Genomic DNA, 20693 nt, shown 5'->3' with positions numbered 1-20693 from the left:
CAACGCGACTGCTTGCTTACGAGCAATTAAGCAAAGCTCACGTAAGGAAGATCAACCGTCTTCGTCGCAAGCCTCATGAACGATGAGTTACGTAGTGCAGAACGAAAAAAAAAGAAGAAAAAGAATAATAGCCTCTATCACGCACGCCTATTTAGTGCTCTCTTCGCAGTTCCCTAATGAAGCCGTCGCGCTTAACGTATAATGTGCGCGATAAGCACGGAAAACACCTTTCTCCCAACCCTTCTCGCTTCCCGTAATGGACTGCGGTTTGAGCGCGTTAGGGAGAAAATGGACAGCCGCGCGAAGATTCGCTAACGCAACCGTTCCGGGCCGCTTATCACCGCAGCATCAAACTGATTTTAGGCAGAGATTGGGGCGAAGAGAGTGCCGTGTAGTGGTCCGTCGCGTCTCCGGATACGCACGTTCTGCGAATTTACGCCTTACTTTATACGCACCAAGAGGAGTAGAGGGCTGGTTAGGCACGGGGGTAGAAAGATTTACTGTAACGTTCACGCCACGGCGCTGTTACGCGGTAGGTATGCGAGCATGGCTGCATCCGCTAATAGAGGGGACTAAAAGAATGCAAGAAAGTTGTTGCGGACGGGTGAAACACAACGACAGCACGCCAAGGGTCCAGCACAAATAGAAGAGGCGTTGCCGGAGCTATCTTTCAACATCGCAACACGAGGTAATAAAAGTATGCCCCCGCTACTGACGACGGAATGAGATTGGAGGAGAAACTGCGGAAGGAAGCAAGAGATAAGCGATTGGACGGAGTACGACGCATAACACTCATGATGCAGTGCGTGTTCGGATGCACAGCGGTAGGCGGAAGGTGCATGTACTTAGACGCGCTCCGTGGCCAAGAGTCATAAATACGACGCCCCTTGTACTGCTTTTACGAGGGAATCACGTTTTCATTACACAACGGCCCGCTGGTCACCGCGTGGCCCTCCGACGCTCCATCGTTAATGCTGTACAGGGTTCTAGAAGGCATTACGGGGTGCAGTAAGGTGACGGCGTAGCTGATATAAATGGTGTCGCGTTTCGACGTTCCTAGAAGACGTGCATATGGATCGTATGGTCAAGTGAACATCGCATTCTTCATGTGCCACAAGCAGGACAGTGTCCTTCTCTTTTTTTTTGTTTCTTTTTCAATACCAGAAAGCAGCAGTTTGTGCCAGCGCGTCGTCTGCCACGCCCTCGACAGCAGAAGGCATGCGAGTGACGTCGTCTGCTTTGGAGACAAACACTACCGCGCCGCCTATCTTGACGAGTCTTCTTTGGGTGTCCATCGCAGCAGAAGGCAGACAAACATCGTCTGCTTTGGAAATAAATTAACACTTGGACCGCAATTTTGCAGCACCTTCTAATATGTCCTTTGCAACATAAGGCAGAGCGATGCCGTCTGCTAAGCGTAGTCCGCTTTGGGAGAAGAAAAATTTGTTTGCTCGCTGTTGATAGCAAAAGATGACAAAACGGCGCGGGCGGATACTTTGCTGTAAAGCACCTGGCATAAGCTATGCCTACTGAAGCGCTTATGCCAGCGCTATAGCTTTTACAGAGGTGCACGGAATTATCTGGATTGTGTGCACACCCTGTCTGTGATTCTCTTTTTGTTGTTCCGTATGTACTTCCCGCACTCTTTCTCTTTCCCACCCCCTCCTCTTCAGGCAAGCGTTGTTAGCGTGTTCAAGTGCGAGCGCATTTGTGAGCTCTATGGGAAGAGAAGACAAGCTTAATAAAAAGAAAGTAACCATTGCCTTTCGCGACGAGATCGGTTTCCGCGTTGCTCACTAATCCCCCGCACTTCATGGCTTTCACTGCCGCTTGGCAGCTCGCTTATTTGTTTATTGCTATTGTTGTGAGTTTTTTACGTCTTCCTGTCCGTTGGATAGCTGCACAACGACGCGGGGCGACTGAAAGCGAAAGCGTGTTCGGTTTTACGAGGCCCGTGCTCCTGTGGCGAGGTGATGGGCCGCGGTAAATTGGACCGCGCCAGAAGCGCGTTTCTTGCTCCTTTACTGTCATTTTTGGTGCTTCGCGCGGTTAGGCTTAAGCGAGATGACGCGAAGGTGCGGTTCCGTTCGCTTCACTTAGAAGTTGCAGGAGGACGATGGCGTCGCCGATACAAAGCATAAAGCGCGGCATCCGAGATCAGGCGGCTCGCGTCGCTCGTAGACAGATCTCGGAGGCTATGTGAGAAAGAAAGAAGAAGTTTATGCCAGCGCGTCGTCTGCCATGCCCTCGACAGCAGAAAGCATGCGAGTGACGTCGTCTGCTTTGGAAGGAAACAATTTGACTGCGCGTTTTGCGGCGTCTGCTTAGATGTCCCATTTAGCAGAGGGGACCTCAGCGTCGTCTGCTTTGGAGACAAAAACTACCGCCGCTTATTTTGAAAAGTCTATTTCTTATAGGTGTCCTATACAACAACATTCCTAGACGGAACTCCGGAGAGCTGCGAGCCTTCAGCTACCGTGGTAATCATGCCCAGTAGGTGGATGTGTCTAATCTTATTGCTTGCGGCTTGAAGCATTCTTGTGATATTATTTCTTATGGTTTACGCTTCTAAAGTTACTAGCAGAAATAAACTTCCAAATGCGTGAATACAACAAACCTCTGCGCACATCACTAATTACTGAGGATTGTTTCGCTTATGACGAAATATTTTGTTGGAAATAATGAGTTTGCAAAGCCACAAAGTCAATTTTCCGAAGCCACTTTAGGCCAATCCGTGAACTATGCACAATTTCCATGCAGCTCCCGTAGGCACAAGCGTCACATTTTCCTCTAGCGATTTTTCCATGAAACTCAATGCTGCGAATCCCGCAAGAAGCAATTGGAAGGTTTCATCTATTGGAACTTCCTTCAAGCGAACTTTTCCGTTCAGTTCTGTACCAATACCGGAGGTTATATTTGCATCGTGTGGGCCATACTATACCCCCTTTCACACGGCCATGCAAGAAAAAAGCCCTGTCATTTCAGCCTTCTGCGACAATATATATAGCTGTCACAGTGTTGGCTTCTCCGAAGCCGCAGACAACCTTGTCATCCTTCACTGGATATTTTACTTCAGTCGAAAGAATAAACGCTCTGAATCTGTATTTATTTCCGTGGCAGAGCTTTCTTCAAGCAATTCCCGAAGCTTGTCGCGACTGTATTTCGATAATTTCATCTACATTTTCGGACTACGAACAATTTTGGCTTAGCGGAGCACGAGGTCGACGATAAATGAAATGCGTTGGAAACAAAACCGAGATATATGAAACAAGTGATTTCAAATCAACAGTTACGTATATACACGCTCGCATATTCCTTGCCCACTATGCATGGTAAGGTAAGTATAAGCTTCGAAGCAGGCTTTATGAAAGTTCGTTCGTCTCACCCGAGACGTGATCTGGTCCGGTGAAACGCCTGCAACCTCCTCGGCCGCCTGTCATTCAAAGTCCGCGCACGAAAAGGGCTTCACCTGAGCGTCGGTATGCCCGAGTCGACGCAGCAAACCGCAAGTACATAGACGCGGGCACATCTCCCAAATGGAGTCCCGTAATTGAGGCGTCCCGATAAGTGAAAAGGGCGCTTCACGTGAGCGGCGAACGTGAACGCCAATCACAGATTCCTCCTCCTCCACCCCACGATCCACTCGGAGGGATAATCAATCGGGAGCATAATAGATCCACGAAGGGGGCGAAAGTTTCGTAATCTTGCGCGTCGTCTGCTGCGGCTCTTCGATCGTCGTACGCATCCGCTCGTCTGCTTCTTCTGCAAGCACGTCGCTATGGCGCAATCGCCGCACGACGTTGTGTGCATCGTCTGCTCGGAGGAACTGAGAAAATCGTCTGTTCGACTCAAGTGCACCGGCGCCGCTTTCTCGTGCGTGGTGGCCTAAGCAGCCGCGGCCAGCCGGCAACTTCAGTTTCGTACTCGTCGAAAGCGTGCTGAGAAATACTCAAGACGCGCATGTGCATGCGTGTTCCCTTGCCTTTTTACGCATTAGACACGGGGCGATGAAGATGGGCGCCTAGGAGAAATCGAACTCCCACAGCTTTCACCCCTCCAACCGCTTTTATTTTCTTTCTTGCGTTCTTTATTTGCTTCTTTGTCGTGTCTGCAAGGACGAGTCCGTTCCCTATCGTCTGTCGAGTGTTGCCGTTCAAAACCGCTAGGGGTCGTCGGTTCATCCTGGCATCGTGATGCACGTACGCATGCGTGAGAATGGAAAATGGTTGCTTATACGGGCTGCAGGATCCTTTCTCCTTTCATACCTCCGTACACTTTACCTTTTTTTTCTTTTCCTCGTGCCGCTGATTCAACGAGCAGCGGTTTCTTGCAGCGATGGCTCAATAGGCCCCTGCGTGGGCAACTCGCCGAATGTTGTGCGCGGCGCCAAACCAGTCTGTAATTTGCCTCCGAAATTGAGAACCCATACGCAGCTCACTGCCTGGCGCGTAGCACGGGTTACACGGCACCCTTGGTGCCTTCGGGACGTAACTGCGTAGTTGTGCAACACTGCAGAGCGCTCTGGCGAGACCGGGTGCCGTACTACGTCAATGCGCTCGCTACTACTGATGATGTGAAAGCAGGGAAAGGAACTTGCGATAGGAAATTCACCCGTGAAATGGGAAGACTTGCATCCGCGGTGTGCCCTTCGCAGCGTTGTAAATGCACTGCTGCGTTTCGGCACAACGATGCCCGTTCTCTCCCCCGACGCTGGGGCATGACAAGAAAGTTACGCAGAAGGCGAAAGCGCGAAGCTGTATGTATATTGAATATTCCAAGATGGCGGAGCGAAGGCGGCGGGAACTGAGTGACAGACAGTGTTCGCTTCTGATTATCCGACTCAGTGAGTGAGTGAGTGAGTGAGTGAGTGAGTGAGTGAGTGAGTGAGTGAGTGAGTGAGTGGGTGAGTGAGTGAGTGAGTGAGTGAGTGAGTGAGTGAGTGAGTGAGTGAGTGAGTGAGTGTATGTGTGTGTGTGTGTGTGTGTGTGTGTGTGTGAGTGAGTGAGTGAGTGAGTGAGTGAGTGAGTGAGTGAGTGAGTGAGTGAGTGAGTGAGTGAGTGAGTGAGTGAATGAGTGAGTGAGTGAGTGAGTGAGTGAGTGAGTGAGTGAGTGAGTGAGTGAGTGAGTGAGTGAGTGAGTGAGTGAGTGAGTGAGTGAGTGAGTGAGTGAGTGAGTGAGTGAGTGAGCGAACGCGGCGTGGGGGGGGAGATATCGTCTGAGTGAGCGGATGATCATGTGAGTGACTGATTATGGGTGAAGATTGAGTGAGTGAGCGAACAGAGAAGAGAGTGATGTGCTATCATATGCGATTCACAAAATTGTGATAACATTTCTTATTGCCGAGTTACAGAGTTGTAAACTTGATGGTTTCGTTTATTGAAAATTTGCGATTTTTGGGAATCTTCAATACGAAATTGACGATCTAAACAAAGAATTCGAAACCAGCAGTCGCTAGATTTTCAGTTTTTTATTTCAAATGCAGCAATTCTCGTCAAATTTGGTGCAGTGATTGCCGAGAAAAACTGGTTCTCCTTTTACATTCACTTAGATAGGAGCACCCGAGCTAAGGTTTCCTCTTGAGCAGCACATTAAGGCATAATTCTGTTATGTGTATTATGTTAAGTGTTTCAAAAATAGGTTTGGAGGTGGAATCAAACGCAGTATTGGCGACCAGTGCGCCTAGCCCGTTTTTCGATTGCATATTGTTTTTTTAGTGTTGAAAGAAGTAGTGCCCCACACCAAAGAACAATAGTTAATAACAGAGTAATGCAATATAATATATATAATAGCTTTTTGATACACTCAGGAAATAAATTTCTACACTTTGAGAGCATCTCTACTGCTCTTGAATTTTTTACTGCGACAGAATCAACATGATCATTCCATTATAGGCGTTCCTCAAGGAAAACACCTAAGCTCTTAACAGATCCTATTTTAAGAACAGTAGCATGAGATTCAATAACCTTGTGCCGGGATCTAAAAAAGAAAACCAGCTTTATCTCCTATTTGTATTGATAGGGAGCGAATTACAGAGGGACCAGTGGTGTAGTAAGCGTAGACAATCATCAGCTCGGTTTCGAATGTCTGACACGCATGTTCCTCTAAAAAAAATAGGCTAGTATCATCTGAATATATGACGAACGTTGGTTTATCGCTAATGATAGCAATGTCGTTAATATATAAGTCAAACAGTAGTGCCCCTAGTATGCTACCCCGAGGAACACCTGCAGCAATAGCTTTAGTATCCGAATATTGCTAATTGACTGCTACCTGTTGTTGACGATCAATGTACTTTCCAAACCGTTTTTGAGGCCGATTATGAGAAAAAAATTACACGGTGTCAAGTTAACGATCCCTCCCAAGGTAAAAAAAATATTATATCCTGGGTTTTATGTGCCAAAACCAGAATGATGGTTAAGAGGCACGCCGTAGTGGGGGACTCCGAATTAATTTTAGCCACCTAAGGTCCTTCAACGTGCACCCAATACACGGCACACGGGTGTACTTGCACTTCACCCCCTAACTAACGCTAGCTAAGTTCAGATTGAAACTTCGCTAGCATATGACGGTAGGAAAATTTCTATAGAACATTTCAATTGGATACTAAAGTTCATCTCGAGAGGCCCGGCCTGACGTCGTCAACATTATCGAGGCGTCATGACAAAGATTAAAATTTGCTGACGTCATTCAGCAATAGGGCTAGGTATGACGACGTTGTTCATTGAAAAAATAATAGAGTGATGCGTGCGTTCCGTCTGTCTTCGCTTGCGTGCGTCAGCCGCATCGATCGCAGGAACGCAGATCTGGCCGACGTATCATGACGTCAAAACCGAACAAGAGTGGTGTGCAGAAACAGGTATTACGGCGAATTATTTAGAGCATTCTGACCCAGTCAGTATTTCTCATATGGTTTAAAAAGTTTGCACTTTTCATTCAACGCAAGAAAGATGAAAAGTCATAAATGTAAGTCCATTGCTTCTTTAAAGGTACACGCCCCGACAGCGGTAGCCGAGACGTTGAGCGTGAGAAAGTTCGCGAATAACTTCATAAGAGGAAGGCGCACTAACAAGGTCTAACCCAAATTAGAGCGCACCGTTTCGCTCCAGTGCCTTCATGAAGCGGTACTCTTGATAGAAGAACCACGTCCCGTTACACCGTCTACACTTCCGCGTTGCAGACTTCATCTGGGCGGGCGGGCGTCCTAGTCGGGGAAGTGGTTCTCGGCTCAAACGTGTGTCCCAGTGAGAGAAACGGCCCCTTCTTGAAGTTTTTCTTCAGTTCGAGTGAAATGTGCGACCACACCGCTACCGTCACGACCACAAACGAGAGCAAAACGCTTGCTTCGAATCGCACCTACGTCACGGCCACAGCCGGACCAATCGTGGGGGTCATTCGTTGCGAGCCACTGGCGTTGAGGAGGATGTGCGTTGGGGAGAAGTGGCGGGTGGGAAAGAAGTGCCCAAAATGGCCGCACGTTGTTGCAGAGAGGGCAGCAACATGACGGAAAGGGCGCTACTCTTGGTGGAGAGGGCGCAGGGAGGAGACCGGCCGGCGTGCATCGCGTCGTCTGCTCCGCGTCGTCTGCTCCGAGAAGTTTTCTTGACTGCTCCGCGAGCGCATCGTCTGCTCCGGGAGATCCTCTGCTGCTCCGCGAGCGGGGCATCATCCACACGGGGAGTAGCGGTTCGCTCGTCCGTCGTCTGCTTGCCTCCAAAAGCCCGTGGTGGTTATTTGGTTCGGCCGTTGTGCGGAGTTTTGTCAACTGGTGTGGGTGTGGTGTTCCGTGGAAGCCTTTTTTTTTGCCCGGTCCAATTACTTTTTTTTTTCGGAACTATACTTCTTGGTGCGCGTCGGCAACACGACGAGAAGACAAGGAGAGGCAACTGTGTGGAGTTTATTTGTTTCCAGTTCTACTTTTTTTTTTCTTCCGCACCATATACGCACCGCTTACGGTCGGTCGTCTGCTACGTTCCAGACGACACATCCACGGCACGCACAACAGACGACAAGCAGACAAAAATGTTCAGGTAAGATATCTGCGTGCCATTCATCTGGCCGTTTCCTCGTTCCTTTCTAGCCTACTCGTGCGCATGAATCTTGCCATTGTGTCTGGAACACGCGCGTATGGTGTGTTTCCTGCCTTGACCCTTTGGACCACCGTCTTTTGGTGAGCCGATCACGTGATGACTGGTTCCGAACGCATCAATCGCTGCGTGCCCTGGATCGCCCCAGGCGGGCGGCGGGCCGTCTTTGCCCGTTGTGACCATGACTTGACAAGGCGTGCAGCATTTTTAGGAAGAGTGATCATTTTAAAGGCTATTCCGAGGGTGGGCTGACCCACTCTTGAGCCCGTAATGGCAGGGTTCGTTTCTTCGTTTCCTTAGTTTTTACTTTTTTAAATATTTTTGTACATTTATTTCTTATTCAGAGGGCAGGTGCACAGCTGCGAGATACTCGTTATCATGTGTCGGATCCCAGTGACGCTGTAATGGGCCGTCTTGTGTCGTTTAAACAAAAAGTAACTTTAGAATGGCCCCGTATAAACCGTTGGGCCAGTCTTTTCATCAGAAAGCTTCCTGTATGCCTCGACAGAGCTCCGAGTTGGATACATTGTGGTTAATCGAGAGTATTTCTGCGGCCGCTACCTCTGCTGTATAATACTATGTGACCACACAAAAAAATATTAGCGTGTTATTTTTTTTTTCTATGCCTAATGCAGACGCACAGACTCGCAATTGATTTAGATATAGAACACTTTTTCCTCTACATCTAATGGGCGCAAGGATAAAGAAACCATGCTCTCGATGTTGCAATGCCGTGTATAAGTAGCAGCGTGTGTGCAAGCATTTTCCTCACATTCTGGAACATCCCGCAATAGCTGGCAACCTCACACGTAAATTCCCTGCCCTGGTAATGGAGCGAGTAATTTTCATGAATTCAAGCACTTCTCGACCTATCCGCCATAAATTTTATTATTATATGGAGCACGATCTATCGGAGACAAAAGAACAGAACGCGGCGATGTGATGCGCTCTCACGTGACCCTGACAGCGCGTAGCCTGATGGCTGAATAACGCTCAAAAAACGCTTTGAGCTTATCAAGATCCACCCTTTCTCACACGTGACGGCGACACCAGTCCTCCACTAACCGTGCACAAACATCCGCACCTAACAAGAAGTCGTGCAACGCATAGTAACGAAACTGGTTTATTAGTAAACCGTCAGCGTTCGTGGAACATGCATCTTACAGTCTCCCTCTAGTTGCATGCAGCTCCCGGCCATGACATTATCATCAGGCTTAACGAAACCTAAGCACGCCAGCGGTGTAGCAGGAAAAGAATGAAACTCATTTTGTTCGTTCCTATATTAGGATGCTACGACCTCAGTCCGTGCAACTCATGTTTGGGCGCGTAGTGTACCCTAGACTTGCCGCACAGGCAACAGCCACTACTGACCAGTGTTAAGCTATAATAAATAACGAGGCAGGGCAGCGGAAACTACAGTAGCCGTCAGCCAATCAGGAGCACGGTCACGAGAATGCGCTTGACCTGGCACGGCGTGTTCCTCCGTATTGGAGCGTCGACTGCCCAGCATCGCGACCACCGAAATAATCCGGCGCAGCGTCATTGTGAAACAGCGTACGGTGCAGTGACATTTAGAACGCCGTCTGCTGCCTATAATGAGTAAATTGCGGGCAAAAGTGTTTAAGCTTGAACCGGGATGTAGGGCGAGAAGCAGACGAAGCACAACGCCGCGCAGAAGTGCGGTCCCTATGGCACGTCGACTGCTGCGTATATTGCTTAATTGGTCGACAGCGGCACTTAAGTCTGGGCCCAAGAGATGGGGCCGAAAGCAGACGAAAGAAAACTGCCGCGGAGTGCGAAATGGCGGCCTTTAGAACGCCTTCTGCTCCGTATAATGCGTAAACGGTGGACAATTAGCTAAGTTTGCGCCAAGAGACGAGGTAAGAAGCAGACGAAAACAAAAGAAAAAGAAACAATTACGGTAGTAACCCGACCTTAAGTAGCTTTATTTACTCTGAATGTATTTAAACAGGGGTAGGATCAAAACGCTTTTATCTTCTCTCCTTCTTCCAGATTTCTTTTTATCCATGGCTAAGTACTGGACCCATAGCATAGTACAAAGACATATTATTGCGACAGCGATTATATGGAAACACCAGAAGAATTTTCGCCATCGCCGTAATGTTCCGTATATATTTACGGAAGACTATGCTATATTTTTATCTAGGCCATATATCCTCCTAAATCCGCATGCACAATATACTGCACATTACTCTCAATTTTCTTTTTTATTTCTCTCGGAGGCTATTACTCAAGATGTATATTCTCGGTATGAATTCTGGCGCATACGGAACTGTACGAAAGTGGTTTACACATATATTGCCATCTGCTTTCGAGACATTTGACACTAAACTGATCGAGACCTGTGTGTTGCCAGAGACCGCAGATAGCTGCCTTGAAGTGTGTCTTCATTTCTTTGAGATTGCCTGATAATCCAGGGTGTTGCAGAAACATGGCACCGTAATGCACGTAGTTCCATCTTCATCTCTGTGTATAATCAATGAAAGCCAGTTTTTACCACAGTAAACATGAGGAGATGGTTGCTTCTTCTACGTACACGGAGATGCAGCTTTAGCATCTAACTGCTTTATTCAAATTTCGAAAAAAAATGTCTTTCTGGTTAGTAATAGGACCACTTAATAAACGACTGTGTTCTACAAATGTATTCAGGTGTCATGAGGATACGCAGAATAGATGTTACACTGTTCAACCGGCAAAGTTGCTCAAACCAACTCCACGTATCTGAGTTGTTCCTTAGAATTTTTTTTTTTTTTAGGAATGCAGCACAAAAGCAAAAGTAACAAATATTTCATGCACAAGACCTGCCTTTTATCGTAAACCTTCTATCAGAAAGCGCAAAGAATATTGCTTTTCACAATCTCAAAATGATGTTATTTTACTGGCACCGTTCTTTACGGGCAGGGCAGTGGCTTTTATGCGATGCCATATTCTTTTTTTTTTTTTGGTGTTGCATTCACTATTCGCACTTGTTTTTACCGTACGGTTGTACTTCGTATCTTTGCGCTACGCACGGATTGACGACAGTTTGCGACTTCCTTTGAAACTTCCTTCTTCTTGTGGATTTTCGAACAAGTTTGCCGTATTAATTTCTTGCAAATATTTTGTAGTGATGATGCGCTCTTGTACGTTGCCCTAGTAGCGCGCTGTCCGTCTAAGATTGCTTACACGGATGTGGCGTTATTATTACCTAACGCTCCGCAGTAACCACAAGCGTACTACAAGTTTCACTGCCTGTACAGCATTCATCGACTGCATCGTTCCAAATGCATCACAGTATGCTTTGTTTCCTAATGCAATGCATTCGAAAACGTCAGTTTCTGTCAAAGTACAGTGCACCCGAGTCAGCAATTCTTCAAACCTTTTCACCCATGCCCCTGGAGGCGATTTTCATTGCCTCAAATAGATTACAAGTTAATGAAATGGCTTGAGGAGTGGTCGCTGTTCTTGATAATGACCTTTGGTTTCGACTTATAAATAACTAACACGTTCCGATACTTTTTGCCGCTAAAATCTTTCACTATCGTGTTGCCAACTTTTGTACGGCCGACCTTGCTCCGTCTTGAGATTTAGAACCAATCTTCACAGCCTTATTGGACCGTACAACCACTGCATCTACTGATTAAGTGGTCGGATCATCTTAACATTAAGTCTTTTCTTAGGAACCTCGGATGCGGTGTCCATTATGTTGATCGTTCCTCGGACGAAAACCCCTCCGACGTCTCACAATGTCACTCAACACATCGTAGCGTGTTTTTTTCTCTTTCTCTCTTAAGTACGATCGTGCAAAAGACAGGGCCCTCACAGACGAGTCGTAGTATGCTTAAATCCTCTTTTATATGTTATTAGGACGATGAAAAATATGAAGGTTCGCAGGAGCTCCTATATTAACGATGTACAGGAACAGTTGTGTAAAAGATTGGGAAATACTCTTCGTTCAGAACGTATAAGAATGAAGCTAAACAGCCTACATATTGTCAATAGACATCGAGTAGATTTGTACGCCTTTTTAGAGACTTGTTCTTTCGTGTGCAGAAAGTAGAAATATTAGAAACTTGAAAGTTGAATCCAAATGCTCTTTTTCCAATTACTGACTTGGACTTCGAAACACATTCCCACGTGATATATTGGCTTCTTGCCCTGAGCAGAAGTTAGGAAAGCATGGGTAGAATGAAAATGACAGTCGTCGAGCAAGGAACATTGCTGGAGGCAAAATTTTTGACAAGTAGCCTTGTTGCAGAAGGTCTCCGCGTCACTTGTCAAAACATTGTCCCCTACCAACGTTTCTTCTTCGATCACTGTTAACTACTTCAAGCCCTCATCTTCCTGCGAATCTCTGTCGAGCTTGCGTGCAGAAAGTCTTGCGAGCAGCATTCAACTAAAAGTGCAAAACCATAGCTCCACAGGCTGCCCATAAACTTTCTGGTGACCTTACAGCTAAACAACTATAGACTTCCTATAGAATGGTAATAACGTTTGGTGAGGGCACACATGACTGCTTGCCCAGGCTCACGAGAGTGACTGACTGCGATCATAAAATCGTTCACGGCTGCACAGGGTAACATTACCTGAGCTCACTCCGAGCAGTGAATGTGTCAGCGCGTGCTACCATAGGCGATAGGCTTTACGACGTGTCACTGCCCATTGTGCGAGCTTTGATTTCAGAAATGCGTGCATCAGCTTGCGGTATCCCCACTGAAGCTGTTTTCGCGTAGTGTGGTGTTGGACCCTCGAAGTGTGATTAGTCACTTTTGCAATAAAAGAAAACCTAAAGTATAACGCGAAACTTGGCGGTATAGCAAATGGCAGTGTTGTACCCATGAGAGGATATGTTGTCCGTTGAGGTTTTTGTTGATTTTACAACAGTGGGCTTTTTGACATAAGGTTCACAGTAATTGCACAAATCACGTAGTATTGAAGATTGTATGTAGCACGGATGCGATAAGCACATTCTAGAGATCACAATGGCTCAAAGACATCCACATGGCTATAAAAAATATTAATAATAAAACAGCCAGCCACGCAACTCAACGTGACGGCTAATGCGTATCGCCGGGACAGTTACATGACACGTTAAGCACTTTGCGGCTTAACGAAAGATGAAACCGGATATCAAGAGGATGACATACCCGTGAACAGACACTGCAAGCTACGAAAGTTCCATACTTTCTTCACATTTTTTGTTATTTTTCTTTTGTTCAGTTAACAAATCGTGATTTTAAAACTGCTGTTCTCTTAGACTAGCCCCGGTCTCACAGTCGCTGATGTTTCTCCATATTTGGGCGGTCACAGCCTCCGCTTTTGTCGACCTTGCAGACTAAGGAATTGCACTGGGAAGGTTGTCTATTTGACCATAGTAGAGCACTTCTCTCCTTAGTACGGAGCAGACGACAATCGGTCAACTACCAAGCGGTAAATCACTTGCAAGCTACAAGAGTTTCGTAGTGTCCTCCTCCACCCTTCTTCTCTTTCTTATTTCTTAGTTCTTACTTTTTCAGGAGCTGACTCGTGATTTTCAAACTACTTTTTTTTATGTTGTTGTTAACCTTAGCCCTGAAGGCTGCGCAATGTTTCGTACTTCTGCTTCTTCGGACGGTCAGAGTCACCGCCTACTTTTCGTACTTGCGGAGCATGGCGGAAGGGGGAGAATGTCGTCTTCTCGAATCGTGGAGAGCAGACGACGGTCGCTCACTACCGTGTGAGCAGACGACCCGGGGCATGAGTGCGCACGCGCGCGCGCGCATGCGTCCGCGGGGGTGAGATATCGTCGTCTGCTACCGTGCGAAGGGCGCGCCCTCGGAAGCACGGCGAGTCTTCTTTCCACCTCCTTTGTCTTCGCTCGCGCCTCCATTAATGTCGCTAACGCCTCCGTCCCGGACGCTTTTGTGTTTTTGTTTCCAAATGCGAGCTTCGTGACGCGTTCCAAGTCCCCTTGCTCGCTCCGCGGAGGTCCGACAATTGTCCCCTCCCGCCGTTTCCTTTTTTTTTTTCTTCTTCTGCTTCACGGGCGTCGAGCAAACGCGCCATCCATTAGGCTTTTTTTGGAGTGGCGATGTTTTTGCCTTTGCGAGACCGTTAGGCAACGGATCTCGCTCGGCCCATATCCGCCCATTCTGCACTTCTTCGTCGCTCTTTTAGTTTTTCTCTATTCTCCGAGTTACCGGGGTTCTACAGCACGTAATGCAGTGAGTGCAAGGTGTTTTCTCAGGATTTATATTTCCTCTACTTTACTTTTTTTCTTTTCTTTTTCCGTCTCCTGCTTCGCGCCAAGTCTCCAAGGTGGCCGCGGAGTTTCCGTGGAGCTACCTGCGAAAGAAGGGAGGCATTGCAGACATTCCTTGACCCAAGCTCTTCCCCACTACTTGCCTTGTTAGTGTTTATCTTTTTCCGAGGCGTTTCCGCTCCATGCGCCCGAATCCCGTCCACGCGAAGAAAAATTAAGAAAGAAAAAAAGCACCCGGTGAGATCACTCACTGAGGGCGTGAGGAACGCACGCGCAGCCTTAACCTACCCTCTTTCTCTCGCTCTCATCTCGCCTCACCAGCTTCTTCTTCTTCTTAAGCGATGCGGGAAATTTCGCGCATGAAAATCCAGAAGGGAGCGAATAAAAGCAGACGACGAAAAAAAAAAACGAAATATGAACAGCAGACGATTTCGCTTCTTTGCTTTTCGTCTGCTACCGCTCATCGTCAGCGCCATGTTTTTTTTTCCACGTCTCCGCCTGCTTGCTTTACTCGCGCGGCCCATCTATCTGCGCGCCGCATCTCTCGCACGCCTGTCGTCTGCTAGCAACAATCTTGTTTCGCACCTCCTTGCCTTTATTTTTCTGTTTCTCTCTCTCTCTATCGCGTCCTCACCTTCCGCGCACGTGCATTGGTTGGTATTGGTGCTGTTATAGATCCCGGCAGTGGTACGCCGGTCGAGAGGCAAAACCAAGAAACCGTTTCCCAAACTGATTGACAGCATCGGGTCACGGCCATTGTGTAACGGGAAACCACGTCGGCCATGCAACCTGCTCCCGGCCGCCGCTGCCGCCAGTTTTCTGCGTTTTTTCGCCTTCTGCTTCGCCCTTTCTTACAGTCGTCGACGGCTCGTGCGTTGCATTATCCGCCTATGCTGCGGCCGTAATCGGCCATTGGATTGTGTTGGCCACGCGTATGCATCGCGCGGCTGTGTGCGCGTTCGTGCGTCTCACAGCTGCAGCGCCCCCAGGAGGCGCTTTTCGTTTTTTTGTACTTCTGGTGCAGTGCCGAAGAGGTATATCGTCTGCTATTTGCCGGAGTAATCTGCTCTTGTATATGCGAGACGAAGCTGGAGCTGTATAGTGAGGCGGAAAAAAAAATGCCGTTGCATGCCGTCTCGTAGTTTGTAGGCCCCGCAACGTTCCGTTTTATTCATATACGAGCACACATACTAGACCGCAGGTACCCGTCAGTATGAGTAGTCCGTCGCGCAGCCTTTCTTTGCGTGAATGCGTGAAAAAAAGTTCCGAAAAAAAGAAAGCCCCGCTCGGGAAAAAGAAAAGAAAAAGTTGTGTCTCGGCAACTTTCTGCTTTCATCCTTTTTTGCACGCCCCGTTTCGTTTTGCTCGACTAATCGCATCCTGCAATGTTACAGTTCACGGATAGCGATGTATTCATATTTTTCGCGTATTTTGCAGAGGGTTGGAAGTATCGCTGCAAGACTTACGATTTTGGAACGAATCCATCCTCGAGCTCTTTCTTTTTTTTTTCTTTTGCGCGTCGTTTGTGCCTGTAAGAGCTAACCCTTCGATATTGCGTGTTTCTTTTTCATGCATTCATATCACTCCACAGTACAATCTAGACCGCCGTGATCTAGTTTATGCTTGTCTGCACATTGATACGCCGGTAAAGTATATGTATGCGCTTTAGATCACGTGAAAATGACGTTCAGACGAAGCACGTACCCTCTGCATGCTCAGAACGAAGGTTTGAACGCAATCTGAGGGCCGTATTTTTTAAAATATAATCTTGAAGAGTATCTAGACTCTCTCTATCTCTCTCGCTTGGACGTCGTTCTAATTGACCTTGGATGCAGTTGTTAGTATATCAACATCTTGCAGACGACAGTCGATGAAAAGTTCAAGTCCCGAAGAACACATTGTGCCTACATATGGGCTGTCCATGCATACAGTGTACGAATTATAGGTAGCTAACAGAGCTTGTATAGGCTTCGTTTCTTGTGTGTGTCTCTGTGTGTGTGTGTGTGTATTCTTTTCTCTAAGCTGCTGTAATCAGCACAATAATCAGATGGATTCACGTCACTCAGTTCGTACACACGATACCGCGGTCATCCGCAACCCAGTTAAATTTTTACATCGCAAATTTACAAGGCGATGGTCAACTGTCAAATTTAATTAGCGCAGAATTTATGACGCCGTAACGGTAGGCGGTTAGGTCCCAGCGATTTCACAAAGCTTTCTCGTGCGTTTCGGTGTAGCATCCTAGTATTTAATTTTCCGTTAAAAAAAAAAGAACATTCGAAAGTCCAACTCGTACTCAAGCCTCCAGTTGATATACAGGCTTTAATAAGGACGTGAGGAACATGTGACAAGATAAACCGAATTCGCTTTTAAGCAAAATATTACGTGTGATGCGGGAATTCGAATCTGACGGCTTAATATGCATGCTTTTCGTAAAATTGCAACGCTTACATAGTGTGAGCTCAACACATGCCTGACTTTCATCTTCATCATCTCTACGTATCATCATCCATTTTACATTTTCCTCATTTGTATATGTCATCATCAGCTGCAAAGCTTCATCTTCGTGCGGCACCACGAGCCCGACTGGAATAAAGCGGTTCCCTATAAGCGGTACATTCACCATAAGTCATTTGGTCTCATAAGTCATAAACATTTGGTCTCACTGAGCGCTTTTATCCGGCTTATCCAGAGCATGTGTGTTCAGTGACAACGGCCGCTTGACGGCAACTTGGGAGTCCCTTTTCGTACTTCCACGCTCGAAGCCGATTTGCACCCTTAATGGTGTTTTCTGTCTATAACTCTCATCCCTACTCCCTTACGTGTGTGACGGTGTGAGTTATGGACAGATTTGAGAGAGCACCATTGAGGTGGCAAATCGGTTTACAGTGCAAGATGCAGCGAGGCTTCTCAACGTGAAACAAGGCTAAGTTCTGGCGTGGAAACTTTAGGGAAGCGTAGCCACTGGTTCTTTTTTTTCTTTTTTCTGTCTTGCCACGACTGCTTGTTTTAGTGACTACCAACGTGTTCCTTGTCTTTGGGATGCCGATCTTGTCCTGTTAAACCGACCACTTTAATGATTGATTGATTGATTGATTGATTGATTGATTGATTGATTGATTGATTGATTGATTGATTGATTGATTCATGCATTCATTCATTCATTACCTCATTTACTGATTGATTAATTCATTTATATTGTTAATGCTTGCAAATTTCGGCGCTGGCATTAGCGCGACATGTTATTGTCAATGAGCAAACAGAAATGACATAAGGAAGTAACATCAATCAATCAATCGATCAATCAATCAACCAATCATTTGATTTATGTTTCAATGTACATGGAGGGATGAAAAGAAAAATCTGCCGATAAGGCAGCTTGACGGGTTCTGACCCCCGTACGTTTGAGCAGCAACCCTTTAAGCAAAAACAGGTAACAAAGAATAATGCATCAAGAATTTCGCTCAACTAGTGCAGGTACAGTAATAATAGGACGTAGAAGACAAAAAATAATAACTTGCATGCTGGCTTATACAAAGTTGAAGTAACGTGCAAGTTTGCGAGTCATGTTCGACTACGATTACATAGGGAAAGAAAGCAAAGTAAGAAAAAACGACGCAAGGAAACAAACTATAAAAATAACACGCTTAAGTTCTGGTGCAGTTAGGTTTTATAACACAATACCACGATCATAAAAGTGATTTACCAGTTTTGGAATTGTACTTCTGAGCATCAGCTCTACGTAATTAGTACGGTTTAGGGGCACATGCCAGCATTAGCAATTTGTTGTATTATATGTGTGCATCGGTAATTTGAGTTTCGCAAGGCAAGTTAGATCATAACAGTGATGCCGTTCACTAGATATCACACTAGGTATAACTATAATTATCTTGTTTTCGGCACGAGCGAGTTTTATGCGAAGCATATTACGAGAGCTCAACCCAGCTCCTCAGGCGCGGCGGTGTCGCCATGAAACCACGTGACACCGTGACGTCACGACAGAGGAGATGTGGCTTTGGCTCAACTCTTGCAAGACGGGCTGGGTGGGAATCGAACCAGGGTCTCCGGAGTGTGGGACGGAGACGCTACCACTGAGCCACGAGTACGATGCTTCAAAGCGGTACAAAAGCGCCTCTAGTGAATGCGGTGTTGCCTTAGAAACGAGCTGTTTCTAAGGCGTGCGTCTCTTGCTCACGCGCACATTTCGTTGCCGCGCCGAACGCTGCTTTGCTCGACGCTCACCGCGTCCAATGCGGGGCGCGTAGTCGCTGCCCTGTAGCCCATTGTCTTACACCCCTTGGCGGGTCGACGGGAACGCTGTCGCGTTCCACTCTTGAAGGCGACGCAGTAATGCATGAGTTGTTTCTTCGTCTAGCCGAACCAAATATAGCCAAGCAACAGCAGTTCACCAGGCTAAAAAGTGGTTCAACAACTAAAATAAAGGCTAGTATGCTTCGCATCCTGGGCTTAACCTTACCTAAGCCACAGCCATTTTTGTATGTTAGATGACATTGTATTGCCCCATACAAGAACGCAGTATTGTATGCTAGAGAGAAAACGTTAGTGATACAGTAACATACTAATGTTAATGGGTAGCACATCTATATTCGATAAAGCAACCCTGTTACTCACGACAGTCTTATTATTGTATAATCGGTCTGCATTTCCTAAAGCATATGTTCAATGAATACCACCCCTAAAGGTTTAAAACTGCCGACTATGTCTATTGGATTTTCATTTAAGAAGAGTGAAACATCTACAGGCAGTTGCTAGCCCTTTCATATAAATACAAAAATTGCCTTGGTTTCCTCAGTCCATTACTTGAGGCCCAGAGCGCTAGTTTTGAGAGAATTTGATTTCCTCGGCGGAATAGTGCCGCAGGATTACTGTTCGGAATGAATAAACATGCATCGTCCACATGTATTACAAGCTTTAAATCCTGATCAAACTGTGCGACATCATTAATGAACAAATTGAAAAGGTGTGGTCCTAAAGTACTGTCTTGGGGTACGCCGAAAGAAATTGTTTTCACTGAATAAAGGTGATGACGAACTGTTATATACACTGTCTACGATTGCTCAAACGGGATAGAATAAGGTTGCGCGCTAATTAAGCCACGTACGCCATACAAACGCAGCTTTCTCAAAAGTAGACCGTGGTTCAAAGAATGCAACGCTTTCGTGAAATCAACAAAAATCGCTAGTATTAAATAAAACAGAGAAATGAAATAATGACGAACATTTCGCGGCCGACACGGTCGAACTGACAAGTTGGTGGTGGATGCGTTGAGACACTTGTGCAGTGAAGAAGGAAATTAACGATTGAAGACAAACCAACGTAATGGGGAAAAAAATATTTCTTTTTAAAGCGAGAACAGGAAGAAGGAGCATCAAATGGAAAACCACAATGTAAAGAAACACAAAAATAAGAAGAATCTGTGGCGTCAATAATCGGGCATATTTCTATACTGTCCGTTAAGAAGCTTAATAAATGCATGGCGAAATTTTATTGCCGGTTGCAAAATGCAGAGTTGGCGGAGAAAAAGAAAAACGGAAAGCAACGACTACAGACGAACGCGCGCACAAGACGGATTGCCTTTCCGCGTGGCGTTCATGAAATAACATTAATGCGCAATTTAGAGTCCTCCTTCATGACTTGAGACGAGAAAGAAGGTGTGATGCATGGTGCATGCTAAGCATTGCATCAGCTAAGAGCGACCAAATTGCGCATGATTACAGGGCAGCACTTTCCAATGCTTTCACGCCTTGACTGAAGAGACCATACATCATATTTCGGGAGGAAGAAAAAGATACACCGACGTGCGTCCTTTTTCCCTTCCCGTCGCAACAAACAAACAAAATACATTTTGAACTTACGTCTGCTCGGTTCTCGCTCAAATTTCGCAACAAGGTGGCATTCTGTGGCCAAGATCGTTCAATATTAAACTTGTCAGTTTTGCATGCGTCGTTCGCCTAGGGAAAAAAAAATGCCAAGTTGCCTTCGACTGGCGTCCCTCGCAGTAAGCGACATTTCGAAAGATGGCGGCCGTGACGTTCACTTGTCACTTCCGGCGTGTGCAGTGCGCCAAAGCATGGCGTTCGAGATCAGTTGCCTGTTCTCGTAGGCAAATTAGAATTTTTATTTTTTGCTTAGTAACAATGGCAATGTGACAATGACAGCTGTTCGATCCGGACCGTAAATTGCAATCCTGCTGCGAAAATTTTACTACAGAGCATCGGTAAGAGATAAATGATTCCTTTTTAAGCACGTGAATAGAAAAAAACGTAGGCCTGTGTGCAGAGAAGATCCGTCTGATTAGCCCTTCGAATTTTTCGCTTAAACTCGAGCATTGTTATAGCGTGGCTCAC

The 20693-nt window shown here is 46.4% G+C and overlaps 1 protein-coding gene across 2 annotated transcripts in view; it reads left to right on the top strand.

Moving 5' to 3' along the window:
• Positions 1-20693, top strand: part of LOC135912881 (uncharacterized) — a 180272-nt gene that overhangs the window by 66457 nt on the left and 93122 nt on the right. The window contains exon 1 of one of the 2 annotated variants that reach the window (XM_065445456.1): positions 7606-8027. The exons of the other annotated variant lie outside the window; for it this stretch is intronic. Coding sequence (XP_065301528.1) covers positions 8020-8027 — 8 coding nt within the window. The 5' untranslated portion in view covers positions 7606-8019. Of the gene's footprint in view, positions 1-7605; positions 8028-20693 lie in introns of those variants that run through there. 2 annotated transcript variants of the gene reach the window in all.

The sequence above is a fragment of the Dermacentor albipictus genome, chromosome 8 (assembly GCF_038994185.2).
Source record: "Dermacentor albipictus isolate Rhodes 1998 colony chromosome 8, USDA_Dalb.pri_finalv2, whole genome shotgun sequence".
In the NCBI taxonomy this organism is placed as follows: domain Eukaryota; kingdom Metazoa; phylum Arthropoda; class Arachnida; order Ixodida; family Ixodidae; genus Dermacentor; species Dermacentor albipictus.
The sequence above is the reverse complement of the archived record's forward strand: the minus strand, read 5'-3'. Positions and strand labels throughout refer to the sequence as shown.